Below are 18,179 nucleotides of genomic sequence, written 5' to 3' on the forward strand. Positions count from 1 at the left end.
AAATAATGTACAAAGACAATCAAAGCTGAGATGATATATTCAAAAGTTAATAATGAAGCATCAAAGAAAGAAACATTCTTAAAGAGAATCTTATCGTTACTGCTCAGCTTGAGTTCCCAGAAGCCCCTTCCTGGCACTGTCTAACCTGTAGAATTCCACCTTTGTTTCTTGGTGACAAAGGAGTCGTAACCCTTGAGTTAGTGTGTCTTTCAGAGATGTAGCACTCAGAGCAGCCACCAAGCCACTGCAGTTCATTATGCTGCCTGTAGCCTCTGGAACTTGGGAAACAGTAGAGCTTTGAAACAGTTTTAGAACTTTACAAGGTTAGCCAGAAAACTCTAGCCAAAGCTCATTGTGGATCTATAGATAATTTTGAAGTGTTGGTTAAAAAACTACTTACGTTTAGCTGGGCATGGTGGCGCACGCCTGTAATGCCAGCGCTTGGGAGGCAGAGGCAGGGGGCTCTACAAAGACAGTCTAGGACAGCCGAGGCTATCTCAAGAAAAAAACCAAAAACTAAAAACCCCTTACATTCACCATATAAAAATTAGCATTGTGATAATCCAATATTTATATAAGTTCATATCTAACATCTATGCTGATCATAAGTTCATCTTTTTAAAATATTAAATTAGTAATCATTCAGAAACTTCAATACATAATAATTTTAGGAAAAATGAATACATGAATAATTCAACAAGAAGTGAATGGGTTTTGTGCACATTACTTTATTTTCCTTTTAAAAATGTTTTTATTTGTGTAGCTGTCTGCCTGCATGTGTGTATATGCACTGTGCGTGTGCCTAGTACCCACAGAGGTCAAGGGTGTCAGTTCCCCTGGAACAGGAGATACAGATGGTTGTGAGCCACTATATGAGTGCTAGAAATTAAACCTAGGACCTCTGGGAAAGCAGCCACTGCTCTTACCTGCTGAGCCATCTTCCAGGCCTGAACTCTATGCTTGCAGAGATGTGGCAGGAGGGAGCTAAGTGGTTGGAACACTTGCTTGGCTTGCCCAGCCCAAGCCCCATCTTAATGATAGACAAATGTCCCAAAGCAGACCAGAGGCCACAGAGCCATGTCATTCAGTCAGTGGGGAGGAAGAAGACAGAATGGACAAGGCCAGGCATGTCTAACTTGTTTCCCTGTAAGGGAGGAGACTTCCCAAAGATGCTGGTTGGCAATCAGTTGCCTTCGGTTCTTCAGAAGAGAATCTAGGAAAAGCTGTGTGTCTAGAGAGTATTCTGACCAAAATATGGTTTCTTCCACCAAGGCCCAGGGGTTTTGCACAGTGTACGAGCACCCTGGGCAGTCAGAATACACCCTATCCCTTAGACACATTGGTAAAGAGATAACTTCTTGGTTGTTTTGTTTCATTTTCTTTTGGTACAGGGACTCACTATGTAGCCCAGGCTGCTATCAAACCTTACAGTGACCCTCATGCCTCAGCCTTCTGAGTAATCCCAAATATATTAATGAAGGGGGTTGATTGTCTCCCAACATTTATATTAATGAAAGTGGTCAGCTGTCTCCCAATATTCGGTATGCTGTTTCTCAACAATACCTCGGATGTTCGCTGGGCTTCAAGCCCAGCACACTCTCAGTCCAAGCGGTCTAGTTGCAAACCCATCTCTATCCCTTCCCAGCCTTTTGGCTAAGATCGAACACAGACCAGTCCTCAAGGCTACAGAGTTAGAGCACAGAAAGGTACCCAGACCACCCACATCAGCACTTTGTATCTCACAGACCAGGTGATTGGGTCAGAATATTTTTTTTTTTTAACCAGTCTGTATAATTATCAAAAGTACTTGGAGCTAGGGAGATAACTCAGTAAAGTCTTTGCCATGTATGCTTGAGGACCTCAGTTCTTCCTCAAGAGCTCACATTAAAAGGCTGGGTGTAGAGGAATTTCAATTCAGAACATAGCTGCTCTGGCAAGACCTTCTATGTCTGTGTAATCCTACTGTAATATAGACGACAAGACTTTAGTTCCAGGAGACAAAGGCAAGCAGCTTCCTGAGTTCAAGGCCAGCCACATATAGAGCAAGTTTCAGATAAAGAAAAGCTTAGGTTCAGGCATGGTGGTACACATCTTTAATCCCAGCACCTAGGAGACAGACGCATGCAGATCACTTGAGTTCTAGCCAGTTCTGTTCAGACAGTTCAGTTGAGTCAGTGAGTTGAGAGGCGGTGCACTGGAGTTGAGTTAGTGGCAGTTCAGTTTGTAGAATTCAGAGGCAGTTTCACCAGGAGAGTTTTACAGAGAGAGGTTGAAGAGAGAACAAGCCAGACACAGGAAAAGACAGAATGAGCCAGAGAATGAGAAGGAGCCAGAAGATTAGAACAGATCAATAGAGTTAATCTGAGGCCAAGCAGAGTAATTCAGTGAGAAATTGAGAGAAGCCAGACTGAATCAGTCAGCTCAGGGAGGAGTCTGAGCCAGAACAGCTGAGTTGAAGCAGCTTGCCAGAGTTCAGAAAGAACTAGAAAGGTTGAGCTTATTTAGCAGTAAGTCTTAGAGGCTGAAGGCATTCTAGATTAGATTGTATGGGGGCTGGAAGCTTCCAGGACTAGGCCCTGGGGTAGCAGCTGGATGCAGTAAACTGCCAAGACAGCAATTACCTCAGGCAATTAAAAGCTACTTTTACAGCTGGTCTCGGTGTTGTCATCATCTCAGTGCTAGGAAGGTAGAGGCAGGTGAATCCTGGACTCACTGGAGAGCCAGTCTAGTCTACTCAATAAGTTCACATCAGTGAGAGACACGACTGAAGAACAGTATCCCAGGTTGATTTTCGACCTCCACATGCACGCACATGTTTTCTCACAAATACGTAGGTATTCGAGTATGTGTACACTCGCATGAACAGAGAGAGAGAAAGAGGGGGGGGGAGAGAGAGAGAGAGAGAGAGAGAGAGAGAGAGAGAGAGAGAGAAAGAGAGAAAGAGAGAGAGAGGAGACAGAGAGAGAGAGGAGACAGAATGAGAGAGAGAGGAGACAGAGAGAGAGACAGAGAGAGAGAGGGGAGAGAGAGAGAGAGAGAGAGAGAGAGAGAGAGAGAGAGAGAGAGGAGAAGAGAGGCTTCACGTGCCTGTTTACACTGTATTCTAGGCAGTGCCTGGAACAAAGCAGGTGTTCAGTAAATGTGACTAAGGGAGGGTCAAACACCTAAAGCAAAGCTGGGATATGACCTGAGAGGAAAACTGGATTTTGAAGACATTTGAGTCTATCTATGCATTCCTTTGAGGTTTAGATTCAGATAATACTTCATTCTGTAAAACACAATAATGCTCCAGTGTGCTGAATAGACTGGCTGGTTCTTTGAACAGAAGAGAACTCAAAGGGAACAGAAACAAACAAACTAAACAAAAACAAAAGGGACATTGGCCGTTTCAAAATTACCCTGCTTGTCATGCAGAGACGATGAGATGAGAGATGGGAACACAGAAAAATAACTGATTAGCTAACATCGGAGATTTTGTGTTGTTTCTTTTCTGCATGGATCAAGACACACAGAGAGAACATCTTTACTGTTCTGATTTGAATCGGCCTTCTGGAGAGACATGGCTGCTGTCTTGCCAAATCAAATGCGTGGCTCGTTTCAGCATGGTGGTGTAAGAGGTTTATTGCGGGAGAGACAAGCGAAAGATGTCTTGGAATGGGGGCATGAAGGAGAGATAAAGGCAGACACTCAGACAGGCAGACAAGACGGCACAGAGAGATGGGAGCCAGGGAGCCAGGGAAGGGGTGGCTAGGGGCCCTTTTATCGGCAGCACACTTCTGCAGATGATGACCTAACGCAGCAGATGATGACGTAAACAGCTGCTAGGTCCCTTAAGGCAGGCCAGTGGAATCGCCTGTTTGCTAACTCTGCTTCTAGACTTTGACCTTGGATAAGGTTTGTAGTCTCTCTGCCTTGAGTGAGTTTCTTCATCAGCAAAACAGCAGTAGCAGTGGTGACACGGATGGGTGTGAGCTTTACCAAGTGTGTCTAAGCTGGGGTCAGAGGCAAGCGCCACTCTGTCCGGCTCATAATTTTATTTAGGCCTCCGTGCCTTAACTGAATCTGCCTCTGGGTCTTTCCTTGAGCAGGTCAATACATTTCCCTTTAGTTGTCGTACCAGTTTGAGTCTGAACTTTTCATCGGCAACCCAGTAGTAACTAGGAAGCAGGTCTCAGCCTGGAGTGGACAGCGGGATGGAGAATTGAAGCCAGAAAGGGCTTAGATAGTTAACAGCTTCAAAACATGACCATCGTTTCTGTTAAGCAAGAGAACTGTAAACAAAGCTGAGCATGGAGGCGCATGCCTGAAGTTCTAGCCCTGGAGGGCGTGGGGAGAGGGATGTGTAGAGGCAAATCAGAATTCCAGGGTGATTCTTGACTGGGTGGTTAAGTTTGAGGCAAGCCTGGCCTACGTCAGACGAGAAAGACAGAGACAGAGGGACAGAACAAGTTAATAGCAATTTAAAGGATGAAGAGATATAGACTTGCTTTTTAAAATGCATTTAATTTTTATGTGCGTTGGTGTTTTGTCTGCATTCGTGTCTCTTGTGATGGTGTCGGATCCCCTGGAACTGGAGTTACAGACAGTTGTGAGCCGCCATGTGGGTGCTGTGATTGAATCCGGGTCCTCTGAAAGAACATCCAGTGCTCTTAACCACTAAGCCCCTCTCCAGCCCCAGATTTACTTTTTGTTTTGTCTTGTTTTGTTTTTTCGAGACAGGGTTTCTCTGTGTAGCCTTGGCTGTCCTGGAGTCACTTTGTAGACCAGGCTGGCCTCGAACTCATAGCAATCTGCCTGCATCTGCCTCTGCCTCCTGAGTGCTGGGATTAAAGGCATACGCCACTACCGCCTGGCTCCAGATTTACTTTTTGATGGCATATTTTGTTTTGGAAATTCAATGAGTCTTTTCAATAAATGGCACTGGAATAAATGAACATCCACATTCAAAACTAGAAAAAAAATCTGGCTTCCTGCTTCATACTTTTCATAAAACTTAACTCAAAATAGATTACAGACCTAAACAAAAAGTACAGATAAAATCCTCCAAGATAACTTAGGAGATAATATAGATAATCTTGAATTTGACAATGATTCCTGGGTGCAATATCAAAATCATGATCTACAAGAGGAAAAATGTGACAATTGGGGTCCATCAAAGTGGCAAACTTTACCAAAAGACACTGTAAAGAAAATGAAAAGACAAATGTGGGTGGTGAAGCAGGAATACTCACAAATCACCAGTTTGATAAAGGCTATAATATATAAAGAACTCAAATTTTACATTAAGAAAACAGTCAAATTTAAAATGGGCAAAAAGGCAGAGGCAAGCTGATCACTGTGAGTTCAAGGACAGCTTGGTCTACACAGCGAGTCCAGGACAGGCAAGGTTACACAGACAAATCTTGTCTCAAAAAAACAAAAAGCAAAACTAAAAACAAATAAAATGGGCAAAAGGTCTAAAGATAAACCCAAGCAAGGAAGATAAGCAGATGTCACATAAGCACGTGGGGTGATGCTCAGCGTCATATGCTGCCAGGCAGCTGCAGATTAGAGCAATGGCACACTTCTGCACACCTGTTTAACTATCAGAAATAGAAAGCACTGGAGGCTGGTGAGATGGCTCACTGGTTAAAGGCACGACCAATCTGATGACCCGAGTTTAATCCCTAAGACCCACAAGGTGGAAGGAGAAGACTGGCTCCTACAAGTTATCCTGTGACTTCCCCGCGTGCACTGTGCCGTGCACGCCGCCACCTTGCCCACAAAAGAGACCAGTAACTATGTAAACATATACAGAAAGTTCCAGTGACAGTGGATACTGGTGAAGATGTTCCCACAGCAGAGGACTTGGAACTCGTGTTGGAAAGGCTAGGCAGCCATTTTAGAAAACTAAAGATAGTCTTACCACACACACCCACGGTCTTGCTTCATTTGCCTAAAAGTTTTGTCACTCAGTAACTTATACGGAAAAGTTTCCAGGGGATTTATTCATAACTGCAAAACTTGGAAGAAAGCAAGGTGTCCTGCAGTGGGTGAATGAACAAAGTTTAGTAGAGTCATACATTGAAATACAAGTCAAAGATAAGAAGCTTGAATGCATGTTGCTGATTGAAAACAGCTGTCTGAAAAACGCTGCAGCATACCTGATTACGACTTCGAGACTCTCTGAAAGGAGAAAACCAGAGACAGTAAACTGATTAGCGGGTGCCTGGGGCTTCAGGAGGGAGGAAGATGGAAAGAGATGGAGCACTGATTTTGTGGGCAGGGAAATGTCTTTAGGATGTAGTAATGGCAATACATGTCACATCAACTTATCAAAACAGACGCAACCACAAGGCAGAGTCGGTCTCGATGTAAGCCGTGTGGACACCAGTTAACATCTGCGTAACAACGCCGGCAAAGCAGTTGTCATCCAGCAATGAGCTCCAGGTGTTTAACCCACAGAAATGTAAAGCTTACCTCCACACAGAATATGACACCCTAATACAGGACCTTAAAAATAATAGGGGAGACTGTGTTCCTCGGGGAAGGGGACATGTTTAAAGAATAAATAAAGCCAGTTGTTGGTGGCGCACACCTTTAGTCCCAGCACTCTGGTGGCAGAGGCAGGTGGATCTCTGTGGGTTCCAGGCCAGCCTGGTCTACAGAGTGAATTACAGGACTGCCAAAGCTACACAGAGAAACCCTGTCTCAAAAACAAACAAACAAAACAACAACAACAACAACAACAACAACAAAAAAACAGAAAGAAAGAGAGATAAAGAGATCAAGAAAGGAAAGGAAAGGCAGAAGAGATAGCTTAATGGTTAAAAGCACAGTCTGCTCTCCCAGAAGTCCTGAGTTCAGTTCCCAGCAACCACATGACTCACGACCATCTATACTGGAAACTGATGCCCTCTTCTGGCATGCAGGTGTACATGCAGATAGAGCAGTACATGCATAAAATAAATATTTTTTAAAAGAAAGAATAAATTAAAATAAAAATAATTTTAAAATGAGAGAAAATTTTGCTCCCTTTACTTTTACAAATTCAACTTTTTTCTATTGCAAAGTTTCACAGAATGCATGTACCCAGAAATGCCACCATCTAGTGTTGTATTCTGTAGCCATATGTCCTTCAATCTTAGATTTATCTCAAAGAGTTATGTGGTATTACTAGTAATGGCAAAAGCAAACTGCATGTACATTATAAAAGCGTTGGGGGGGGGGGCTGGAGAGATGGCTCAGTGGTTAAGAGCACTGACTGCTTTTCCAGAGGGCCCGGGTTCAATTCCCAGCAACCACATGGCAGCTCACAACTGTCTGTAACTCCAAGGTCAAGAAGTGCGTACATGCAGGCAAAACACCAATGCACATAAAATTAAAATAAATAAGTAATTTTTTAAAAGAAAGTGTTGGTTGAGCAAATGGCTCTCTTACACGGATTACTATAAAACCATTACAAAGAGGCAGAGCCACATGTGTACAATATAAACAGACCCTCATGAGAAAAGAACTGTTGTCTTTTTTTTGTTTATGAATCAAGTCTACAGTTATGTCTAGGTCTTCAGTAAATATTGATTAAATAAATAAATATGAAATATTTGGTGCATTTTTTAAAAAGTAAAGTGCAAAATATGTATATAGTTTGCCATTTAGATTTTTTTTATTTTTTATTTATTTATTTATTTTTGCCATTTGGATCTTAAAATGTAAATATATACATGAATATATAGATACATATTTCACATCGAAGGGGGTAGATAACAATTTGGCAGTCCTGCAGGACATGGTGGTTCATCCCTATAACCCCAGCACTCAGGAAGCTAAGGCAGGAGAGTGAAGCAGGAGGATTGCTATGAGTCTAAGGCCAGCCTAGGCTACAGACTGAGGCCATATTTTTGTTTGTTGGTTGGATTTTGGTTTTGGATTTTTTTTTTTTTTTTTTTTTTGAGGAGGGACAGAGTATCTCTGTGTAGCCTTAGCTGTCCTCGGCCCACTTTGTAAACCAGGCTGGCCTTGAACTCACAGAGGTTGGCTTGCTTCTGCCTTCCTGAGTGCTGGGATTACAAGTACACACCACCACGCCCAGCTGCTGAGATTCCATCTTACACCCATCAGAATGGCTAAGATAAAAAATTCAAGTGACACCACATGCTGGTGAGAATGTGGAGAAAGAGGAACACTCCTTCATTGCTGATGGGAATGCAAACTTGTCCAACCACTTTGGAAATCTATCTGGCGCTTTCTCAGAAAACTGGGAAAAGGGCTTCCTCAAGACCCAGCTATTCCACTCCTTGGAATATACCCAGAAAATGCTCCACCACACAACAAGGACATATGTTCGACTATGTTCATAGCAGCCTTATTCATAATAGCCAGAACCTGGAAACAGCCTAAATGTCCCTTGGTTGAAGAATAGATAAAGAAACTGTGGTAGATTTACGCTATGTTATACTACCCAACTATTAAAAACAAGGAAATCCCAAAATTTGTGGACAAATGGATGGAACTAGAAATGATCATCCTGAGTGAGTTAACCCAGAAGCAGAAAGACTCACATGGTATGTACTCACTTATAAGTAGGCACTAGCCCAAAAAGCATGCCTCATGAAAGTCCTCACTTACCAGGAGATTGGGACAGATGTGAGGACATTCCACTGGGACTCTAGGTAAGACAAATATAGGAGATGGAGAAATAGAAGGACCCAGAGGATTCTAGAAACCTACAAGAAGAACATCATGATGGGTGGATCTGGGCCCAGGGGGTTCTGCTTAAACTATTGCACTAACCAAGGACAATACAAGTAGTAAACATTGAGCCCCTACTCTGATCTAGCCAATGGACAGGACATTCTCCATAGTTATGTGGAGAGCAGAGACTGACTCTGACATGAACTCTGGTGCCTCATATTTGACCACCTCCTCTGGGTGGGGAGGCCTGAGGGCACTCAAAGAAAGAATAAGCAGGCTACCAAGATGAGACTTGATAGCCTATGACCATATAGTGGGGGAGGAGGTCCCTCTTGGTCATAGACGTAGGGGAGGGGAATAGGGTGAAAGCAGGAGGGAGGGAGGAACGGGAGGATACAAGTGATGGGATAACAACTGAGTTGTAATCTGAATAAATTAATAAAAAAAAGAAGAAAGAGTTATTTATTTATTATGTAGACAATGTTCTGCCTGCATGTGTGCCTGCCTGCCAGAAGAGGTCACTAGATCTCATTATAGATGGTGCAAGCTGCTATGTGGCTCCTGGGAATTGAACTCAGGACCTCTGGAAGAGCAGACAGTGCTTTTAACCTTTGAGCCATCTCTCCAGCTCCCCGAGACCATTTCTTAAAACAAACAAACAAACAAACAATAAACAAAACGCCACCACCAACAGCAACAACAGAATCTGATCTCTGTGATGAAGAAATTTAATGGGACTTAGGGATGGGAGAAAATTTTAATCTTATTGTGCTCCTGTTTATAAAGACAACTCTGTGACAGACAGGGAGAAAGTATCACTAGAGGACCAATGAAGAACTAAAGGATGCTGCGATGGAAAAGTGGGCAGCTGATGAAAGAACACAGAGAAATTGCCAATGCTCAAACTGAAATGTGTTCAATGCCAGTAACAGCAAAAACATCCCTCAATAGATGATGCTTGTAGGTGAAAAGATCCCCAAAGTGCAAAGTTGGCATAGGTAGAGAGATGGACACACTTGCTCTGTTCATGGAAACATAAAAATGTATACCCTTCCTGGATACCATTCAATCCTCAGTCACTTTTATAGACAGTCAGTTAAGCTTCTGCATGGATCTTTACCTCCACCTGCCCACTTCATCCAATGAAAGTGAGACCATACAGACTCGAAGCCGTGTAGCTGATGCGGACCTGGGGACCCCTACCCATAAACAGACTGGATAAACGAAGTTTACCATGTAGACCCAGTGAAACACAGTGCAGACGCTTTCATCACTGAGCTCCCACTTCAGGACTTAGAAGCCGCTCACCCCGCAACCAGCAGTAAAGGGGGTATGTCTGCTTTGCCATGACTGACAGACAGTCAGGCACCCTTCTTGACCAAGAGATGGCCCAGATCAGGACTCAGATTTAAACAAAGGAAGCCCTAGCCTCCACTGGAGTTCTCTTATGGTTTTGTATATTTCAAAGTATTCAAGCTTACCAATGTGCACTGCCAGCCTTGAACCAGGAGCTCAGACTAATAATTCCATTCCTAATATTTATACTGAATGGTAAGACTGACTGAAACATTGGCCTTTGGAGGTCCCTGTGGGACAGAAAAGATGTTGATGATGGTGACCCAGTGGGAAAAGTAAAGTGTGTTCAGTAAATAAAGAAGGAGTGGGAGAGAAGAGAGAATAGAGGAGGGGAGGAATGAGAAGAGGAGAAATTTTGAGGAAATCTGGTTTATTTGTATGGAAAGGGAAAAACATTCTTTAGCACATACCATATACGAAGCTCAATTCAAGATGAGTAATGGACTGGTAAAAGTGTAGAAGAAAGCAGAGCCGACTACTTTTGGTAACCAGGGTGAGGGCAGGGTAGGCAAATGTCTCCTAAAGAGGACATGGAAAGCACTGAACAAAAAGTGGATAAGTTTAAAACTTCAAAAGTAAAAAATACCTTTAAAAACACTTCCAACTAAATCTGTAGATTAACCACAGGTGAGAGAAAGACTGTATGAGAAAGGAATCGGTCTGGAACATTCTCCTCATCCCTACAACTCAGTACAACAAGCCACACAGGGAACTTGGAGACACCACACTTTACTCATAACTTTGAACAATGTTTCTGAAAGATAATATTCATTGGCATATAAACGTGTCTATTAAAAAGAAAATCTGATAAGAAAATCAACATTTCTTTCTATTTATTAATCATATTCCAATCGATACAACAAAGTTTGGGTAATAACAAGTTACTGAAAATCACACACACACACACACAAAAAAAAACCCTGAGCTACATGTAATTGTTATTTTATATATTACAACATTAAAAAATATAAAGCATTAGGTAGTTTGTAAAACATGCACAGAATGATACTTTGGCACTTACAATGCTAAAAAGTGAAATAAAGTGCATAAGACAAAACGACCTATGTCAAGGACAGACTGGGATGGGGGTGGGGGGGAGATGTGGTGAATCAACACTGCCATTTTTTGTCCATGATCACTCAGTACTAAAACCTACCCCACATGGTACAAGAAGAGTGCAATATGTAGATGCTAACATTTTCAAGTTAGTTCTAACATACTAACTTTCTCTTTCTTCAAGGAGAAAATCTCAGCACAAGAAGAGCAGTGAAGGCCAGGGGATGTGGAGCACATGGCTAGCTGCCACCTCCGTGCTTTACTCTAACACACGTGTGTGTGCGCGCGCGTACACACACACACACACAGACACACACAAGAGAAGGGTATGAACTGTACATACAAAAGCCACCAGCCCCATGTGACTGTCTCAGGTGAAATGAAATAAATTGTAAGCCCCGCTAGCCATATTTCAGTGTTTACTAGACACATGTGGCTGGTAGTTGCCGTCTTGGGCACCACAGATAGATATAGAACAGTTTCATATCACAGAAAGTTCTTTTGCACAGCTCTGGGTGTGGGAAGTGTTTCTTCTCCCTCTGCTTGGCCAGTACGTAGGCTGTGAGTAGAAGCAGCTCGCGAGGCGATCTCCCAGGATATTCCTGGATTGAGGGTGGAGTCGCAGAAGGAAGAGAGGTAGCCTTTCTGAGCACAGAGTGCCTTCCACTGCCTGTGGAAGGGGTGGCCTTTATGGGGATCAAATACACCACCAAAATTTAACCAACAGGAAAATGATGATGGAGGGGACGAAAAAGGAAAACCACCTACACTGATCCTACACTACAGCTCTAGCCGGACGGTGGTGGCGCACGCCTTTAATCCCAGTACTTGGGAGGTAGAGGCAGGAGGATCACTGTGAGTTCGAGGCCAGCCTGGACTATCTACAGAGTGAGTCCAGGATAGTCAAGGCTACACAGAGAAACCCTGTCTCGAAAAACCAAAACAAACAAACAAACAAACAAACTACACCAAAGCTCCAGGAAGAGGTTATGAAGACCGCCTCAGACCCTGCCCACCCAACCCCACGCCCCCCATGCCTCCACGTCCCCCCGCCCCCCCGCCGCCACCATCCTATCACCCCCCCACCCCCGCCCTCCACACAACCGCCACACAAATGTGCAGGCTTCCAGGGTACTCGCTTAGAAAATCCTGAAGAAAGTCAGTCCTGACAAACATTTCCTGAGAACTAGGGACGTTTTCACTCGGCTCAGCCACATCCCTTGGGACTGTGAGGGGACCAGAAGGTGTGAGGGAACCACAAGGTTCTTCTTTCTTGAACACTATGCTTTCTGCACAACGGTGCTTTGTCACCAGGGCATAGACTTCCGGCTGTACACCCAAGAACCACCACCATTGTCCGTATCTAGAGAGCTCAAGTTTTGGTTGAAGGCAACAGCATCCATATTATTAAAGGACAGTGACCAGTTGACATAATTCTTGCCCTTGAGATACGAATCTGGCCACCGAGAAGCTCTTCAGAAGGAGTGGACTCAGATCAGCAGGCTCTGTTTTTCCTCCTGGCTTCCTTCTTCTTGCGGGGAGCCATGGAGACCATACGACCATCTGAAAAACAAATACCACCTCATATGAAGCGCGACATTACTTGAGAGATAACAAGAGCCCTAATGTGTTCAGGCGCCTGTTTAATAACTCCATTGAGATAACGATCCCTCTTGATTCTCAACCGGAGAGTAAAATTTCTTCCTACAGTACAGCAATCTTGCCTAAGCAGCCTGGACTGTGCAACAAATTCAAGCAGCTTCATAGAGCTAACGCCAGCAGAACAAAGGCTGGCTGTAGAGATTTTTAAGTTGGACCCATCTACTTCTAGATCTGTATAAAAGGACAAGAACGCCAGAGATGGGCGGGGTCATTAAAAAAAAAAAGAATCGGCTATTGCAAATAAATAAATAATTAAAGGGGGGGGAACGAGGCAGCTTGATCCAGGAGGAGGGTTTTGGGTTTTTTCCCCCTTAGAGTTTGTTCATTATCATTAATTTCCAGACATAGGCTGAGGCGTGGGTGGTGGCGCACGCCTTTAATCCCAGCACTTGGGAGGCAGAGGCAGGTGGACCGTGTGAGTTCAAGGCCAGCCTGGTCTACAAAGTGAGTCCAGGACAGGCAAGGCTACGCAGAGAAACCCTGTCTCAAAAAAACTAAAAAAAACAAAAAAAAAACAAAAAAAACAAAAAACAAAACAAAACAAAAAACCAGAGATAGGCTGCCTTTCTCATTCCTCAGCTTCCTATTTGGTAAAATGCTTATTATTCAGACAACTAGGTTAGCATTTGTTTGTGAAAACAAAATAACAAATCGATGTTTGAAGAATTTGTGTAACTGATTCAAGCAAACACAACCCATTACATCAACAACCCAGTTTTGTTTTTTTTTTGGTTGGTTGGTTGGTTGGTTGATTTGGGTTTGTTTGTTTGTTTGTTTTGTTTTGTTGGGGTTTTTTGGTTTTTTGAGACAGGGTTCCTCTGTGTAGCTGAGGATGTCCTGGACTTGCCTTATAGACCAGTCTGGCCTCAAACTCACAGCAATCTGCCTGCCTCTGCCGAGAGCCACCACGCCTGGCCCAACAACTCAGTGCTTAACCTACCCTGATATATAATTCAGGTACCTGACTACTTTAAGTGGTCGTGGACTTTATTTGCAGATTCAGCTTAAACAAGCAGAAGTAGCACAGACTAGCTGCAGGAGCTATTTTAAACTTTTCAGACACTATCTTCATTCCTCATTAGTATAACTAGAATTCTAAAAGTCTCCAGATCATATGATTTGGGGGGGGGAACCATTTCCCACTCTCCTTAAATGGCTGAACCATTCACAATGTTCAAAATGCTCATTGCTTATAATTGAATTCTAGTGTGCTTAGTCTGAAACTAGGGAAAATTGGGAACATAGAATGTCACATTAAAAATAGGGTGTTGCGTGTTTTTTTGCATACCTTGTTCCAAGTTTCCACCTCTGCAATGAACCAAAAACAAATCCTTCCCTCCCCAGAAGCCCATTCTGGGCATGATCTGGGTAAATCCTTGCCCTCCCCCCACCCCCACCCCAGCTGCACCAGATGGCATCAGGCCCTCAGCTACACCTGTCTCTGTAAGGGAAACGCAGGCATAGGAACCTACTTTATCAAACGTTTTAGATTTTGCAAATTTGTAAATTCAACTTAGAATATGATCTTCTCTAGTCAGAACTATGGATTCATTGTGACTACAAGTTTGGAAACAATCTTGAACAATCAAGGTTGTCCTAATAAGATGTGAAGCCTAAAATATATACCTAATTATTAAGTAGCAACATTTGAAATAAAATACTGATGATGCATTTTATCACTATGGTCCATTTCCTTATAATGTAGGGCGTTTGTCTTCTAATGTTTCTGAAGTCTTTTTGAAAGATGAAACAATAATATTTTATAATAAATTACACTTACAAAATGAGCAGTTCTTTTAAGTGTTACTGACTTACCAAATGCTTTAATGCCTAAAAATTCATACTTATCTCATCTTTCAAAATATGGGCAGGCATGGTGGTCCTCCTCATCAGGAGGATGAACCAGGCAGATGGTGAGTTCTAGGGCAGCCTGGACTCCCTAGTGAGCCCCTGTTTTATTTATACATGTATGAGAATTGACAGGGCTATCAAGACCAGGGTGTGGTCAATACATGGGTGTGGTCAATACATGGAAGTGGTATGGTGGATGCCGGCTCTTTAGATTGAATTTAAATGTAAGTTTTGTTGTTGTTGTTTGGTTTGCTTTTGGTTTTTCAAGATAGGGTTTCTCTGTCCTAGACTCACTTTATAGACCAGGCTAGCCTCGAACTCACAGAGATGCACCTGTCTCTGCCTCCCAAGTGCTGGGATTAAATGCGTCCACCACCACAAGTGGCTCAAACATTAGTTTTTTGAGTCAAGCATAATAGCACACTCCTGTAATACCGGAACACAGATTGATCACCTCAAGTCCAAGGTCAATCTGGCCTCTAAAAAAAGTTCCAGACTAGCTGAGGCAACATAACAGGACTCTGTCTCAAGAAAACAAACGAACCAAGAGCGGCTCTACTTTAGAGGGTCAGCCTTGTGCTGGGTCTTGGGAAATGGTGACTGTGTAAAATAATCAGAAAAGACATTTCTTCTACAGATGTCAGAATTTCAAAGGCAGAATTACTAACTAAATGGCAGAGTTGGAGATGCCGGCAATGCATCATGTGGGCAGCTGTGAAGAATTCTAGTTCCTGTGTTTTAGAAATGTTCTAGGTAGAAGTCATATGAGAAGAATAAATATCCTTGGGCAAAGCTACATAGATGAAAACTTAGTAATTAACAAATTAGTTAGTGTGGTGGTAATAGAATGGCCCTGAACCCAAAATGGAATGGCAGCTGCCTCTTTCTTAGTAACTTTTCTATAAAACTGCAGAGAGATGATGCGCTTAGTACTGAGATGCCCACTTTTTCCTGATCTCTCCAGTCAGTGAAGAGTTGGGGCAGACTGGACTCCTGGACCCCAGAACCCCAGGACTCTGGGACCCCGGGACTGCCAGGAAGATGCAAAGATTACAAGGTCAAGAAGCCAACCTGGTAGTTAAGATAACTTATATCCTGATTATTTACAAAGTGTGAAATGATTATTTTCTGTCCTTATAAACAGCCACGGCTGCTTATTAATCACCCCCACGTGTATCATCTGTGTTCATACAAACCTCGCAGGCCTGTACAGAAACATCCCTGCAGAGCTATCAGCTAATTAGAGGACCGTTGTTCAAATCACAATGCAGACTCGTGCCTGCTAAGTTTGGAATTCAGACTGCAATCAAAATCAAGCCTTACTGTAGCTCTGATAAAGACGTGATAAGAGAGTTTACTCAAAGACATAATAGCTAGGCTAAACCATTGTCTTCATGTAAAACCAGCTTTATTGTGCCAGAATGGAATAGAACACGTAGGAAATCAACTTACTGTCTCAGGCCCAGATTATTCCGAACAGTTACTCGTCTAATGGATGCGTTTGTTTTCCTCCTTGCTTAGATGGCCATCCTAGGCAAAATGTAGTGTTATGGGTTTTAACTCTCTATAGTCTCCCCTTCCCCGTGTGTGTGTGTGTGTGTGTGTGTGTGTGTGTGTGTGTGTGTGTGTGAAATTAGTGTTTCCGCGGCAAAATCTGTCCTAGCCTGAGAAAATTAACCCCAACCCCTCCCTCCTGAAGGGACAGAATACTAAAGGCAAACGATATTCTCACCTCTGGACTCTTTTCAAACAAGAGGGAGGTGCCTATTACATTTCCAAAAGCTCCGGGCTGGTCTGTCTCATTCTCACAACCCGAGTAACCCGAGTCTTCTCGGTGACTTTTGCAAAGCCTCGGAAATTGTCCTGGCTTCTTGGTCCCGGTGGAAGCTCTCCAGTGCAGAGGAAGTGGAAGCCCTTACGTTCCTGGCACCTGTTCCTTGCATTCTGACCCCTCTCTTTAAGAGGCCCTGGATCTTGAGACATTAAGAGGCCCCCAACATACCTTTTGCAAGAGGATTTCCAGCATCCCAGTTTCACTGGGCTTGCCAGGCTGTGATAGGAGTTTTGGTCCTGGGAGCCACCAGTCAAGGACTTCAGCCTGAGTCCAGATGACGTAGATCTAGGAAAAGCGATCGAGAAATGATGTCTCAAACTAACATCATCTGACCCTATTCAGGGTGCACAGGTGAGCTTTCCGCCTGCCAGTCAGCCATTTCCGGGAGGTCTGACACATTAACGGCGAACAGGCCTCTCCCTTCACACCAGCTTTCTGCTCCATCCTACATTATGCAAAGTAGCCCTTTCTGCCTGCCCTCCACGCTGTTCTCAAAAGGTCATTTTTCCCCCAGCGAATCCTTCTTATAGTCGCCCTCTGCTGCTCCAGAGTCTAAGCCTATCTTTGACAACCCCGCGCCCCTCTAGACTAGGAGTAGCAATCAAAAACAGGTGACCCGCGGGAGAGCACTGAATCGTTTCAGTGGCATCACCACCGGAACTCCCCTCAAAGCAAAGCTCACACTCTTTAGTATTTAGTTCATTTTGTTGGAACTGGCTGAACGGAGTTGACTGAATAATGGAATTGTCCTCCCTTAGATACAAGTGAAGTTGGTCTGGGAAGAAGAGTTCGCAGGTGCGCGCACCGTTCTCGCCCCTAAAGCTGCCCTCTCCTGCTGAGTCTCCTCTCACGGAGTCAGCCTTGCTCTAGAAGAACTCGGTTCCAGGACTAGACTCCTGTCCCCTTGATTCCCTGCTCAGGAGCGGATCCAGAGACCCGAAAGGAACAGAGAGCGTGTCGCCCTGCCGTCACTCTCAAGGGGTGTACCTGGATCCCCGCGGAACTGAGACCCCCCGCCAGCCGGGTCACACGGCTTGCTCGTTGTTGAAACCCCAAGGCTCCCGGTGCAGCGACAGGCGCCCGGGCTGCAGCGTCCCGGCTGTGTTGGCCACCGAGTTCTTCAGCTGCTTGATGACCACGAAGAGCAGGAGGAAGAGGAGGAAGAGCAGGAAGAAGAAGAGCGCCAGGTACAGCAACAGATTCAGCTCCCACTCCATGCTGGGCGCCGCCCGGGCGGTGCGTTTCGCCTGGAAAGGCTCCGCACGCTCGCCCCCGGCTTCCCAGCTCAGCTGCGATCCGCCTAGTCTCCGCAGGTCCCTAGGAGCGCCTGGAACCGGGACCAGAACTGCGAGCGCTGTGAATCTTCTGTATAGATTCGAGCTAGCTTCTCCAGCGCTAACTTGAGCGGGTGGAGACGACGGCCCAGCGTCTCGCGGTGTCGACAGCTGGCTTCCTGCAGGTGTCTTTAAGATTCCCATTGGGGACAGACAGTGCAACCTCTGCCCCCTCCCTTCATAATTAATGTAGTTCGTAATTTGCCCTGCTTGCACCTTTCCAAAAAGAGACACAGAAGAATAAAAGGTTGCTGTATGTGCCTCCCGAAGGGTTGGGAGATGCTCCTTGATGTGAGCTAAACTACGGATGCGTCGACGCCTAGTACCACTTCAAGCTGCCTTGACCCTTAGAATTGCCGAGGCCATGCATTGACAGAGTACTGTTTTCCCCGCTCTGTGCTGTAGGTCTTTAC

At 44.3% G+C, this 18,179-nt stretch overlaps 1 protein-coding gene across 1 annotated transcript; it reads right to left on the reverse strand.

The window, feature by feature from the left end:
• Positions 1-16,656: 16,656 nt before the first annotated feature.
• Positions 16,657-17,843, reverse strand: Smim43 (small integral membrane protein 43). The gene is made up of 2 exons (XM_051156819.1): positions 17,420-17,843; positions 16,657-16,717 (listed from the first exon to the last, which is right to left on the reverse strand). Exon 1 carries the CDS (start codon positions 17,647-17,649, stop codon positions 17,458-17,460), a length of 192 nt encoding a protein of 63 aa, XP_051012776.1. The 5' UTR covers positions 17,650-17,843; the 3' UTR covers positions 16,657-16,717; positions 17,420-17,457.
• Positions 17,844-18,179: the final 336 nt, after the last annotated feature.

The sequence above is a fragment of the Acomys russatus genome, chromosome 15 (genome assembly GCF_903995435.1).
Source record: "Acomys russatus chromosome 15, mAcoRus1.1, whole genome shotgun sequence".
Lineage (NCBI taxonomy): Eukaryota > Metazoa > Chordata > Mammalia > Rodentia > Muridae > Acomys > Acomys russatus.

What these genes read in the sequence shown, in the direction of transcription:
- Smim43 (XM_051156819.1), bottom strand. Translation starts at nt 17,649, where the DNA reads ATGGAGTGGGAGCTGAATCTGTTGCTGTACCTGGCGCTCTTCTTCTTC.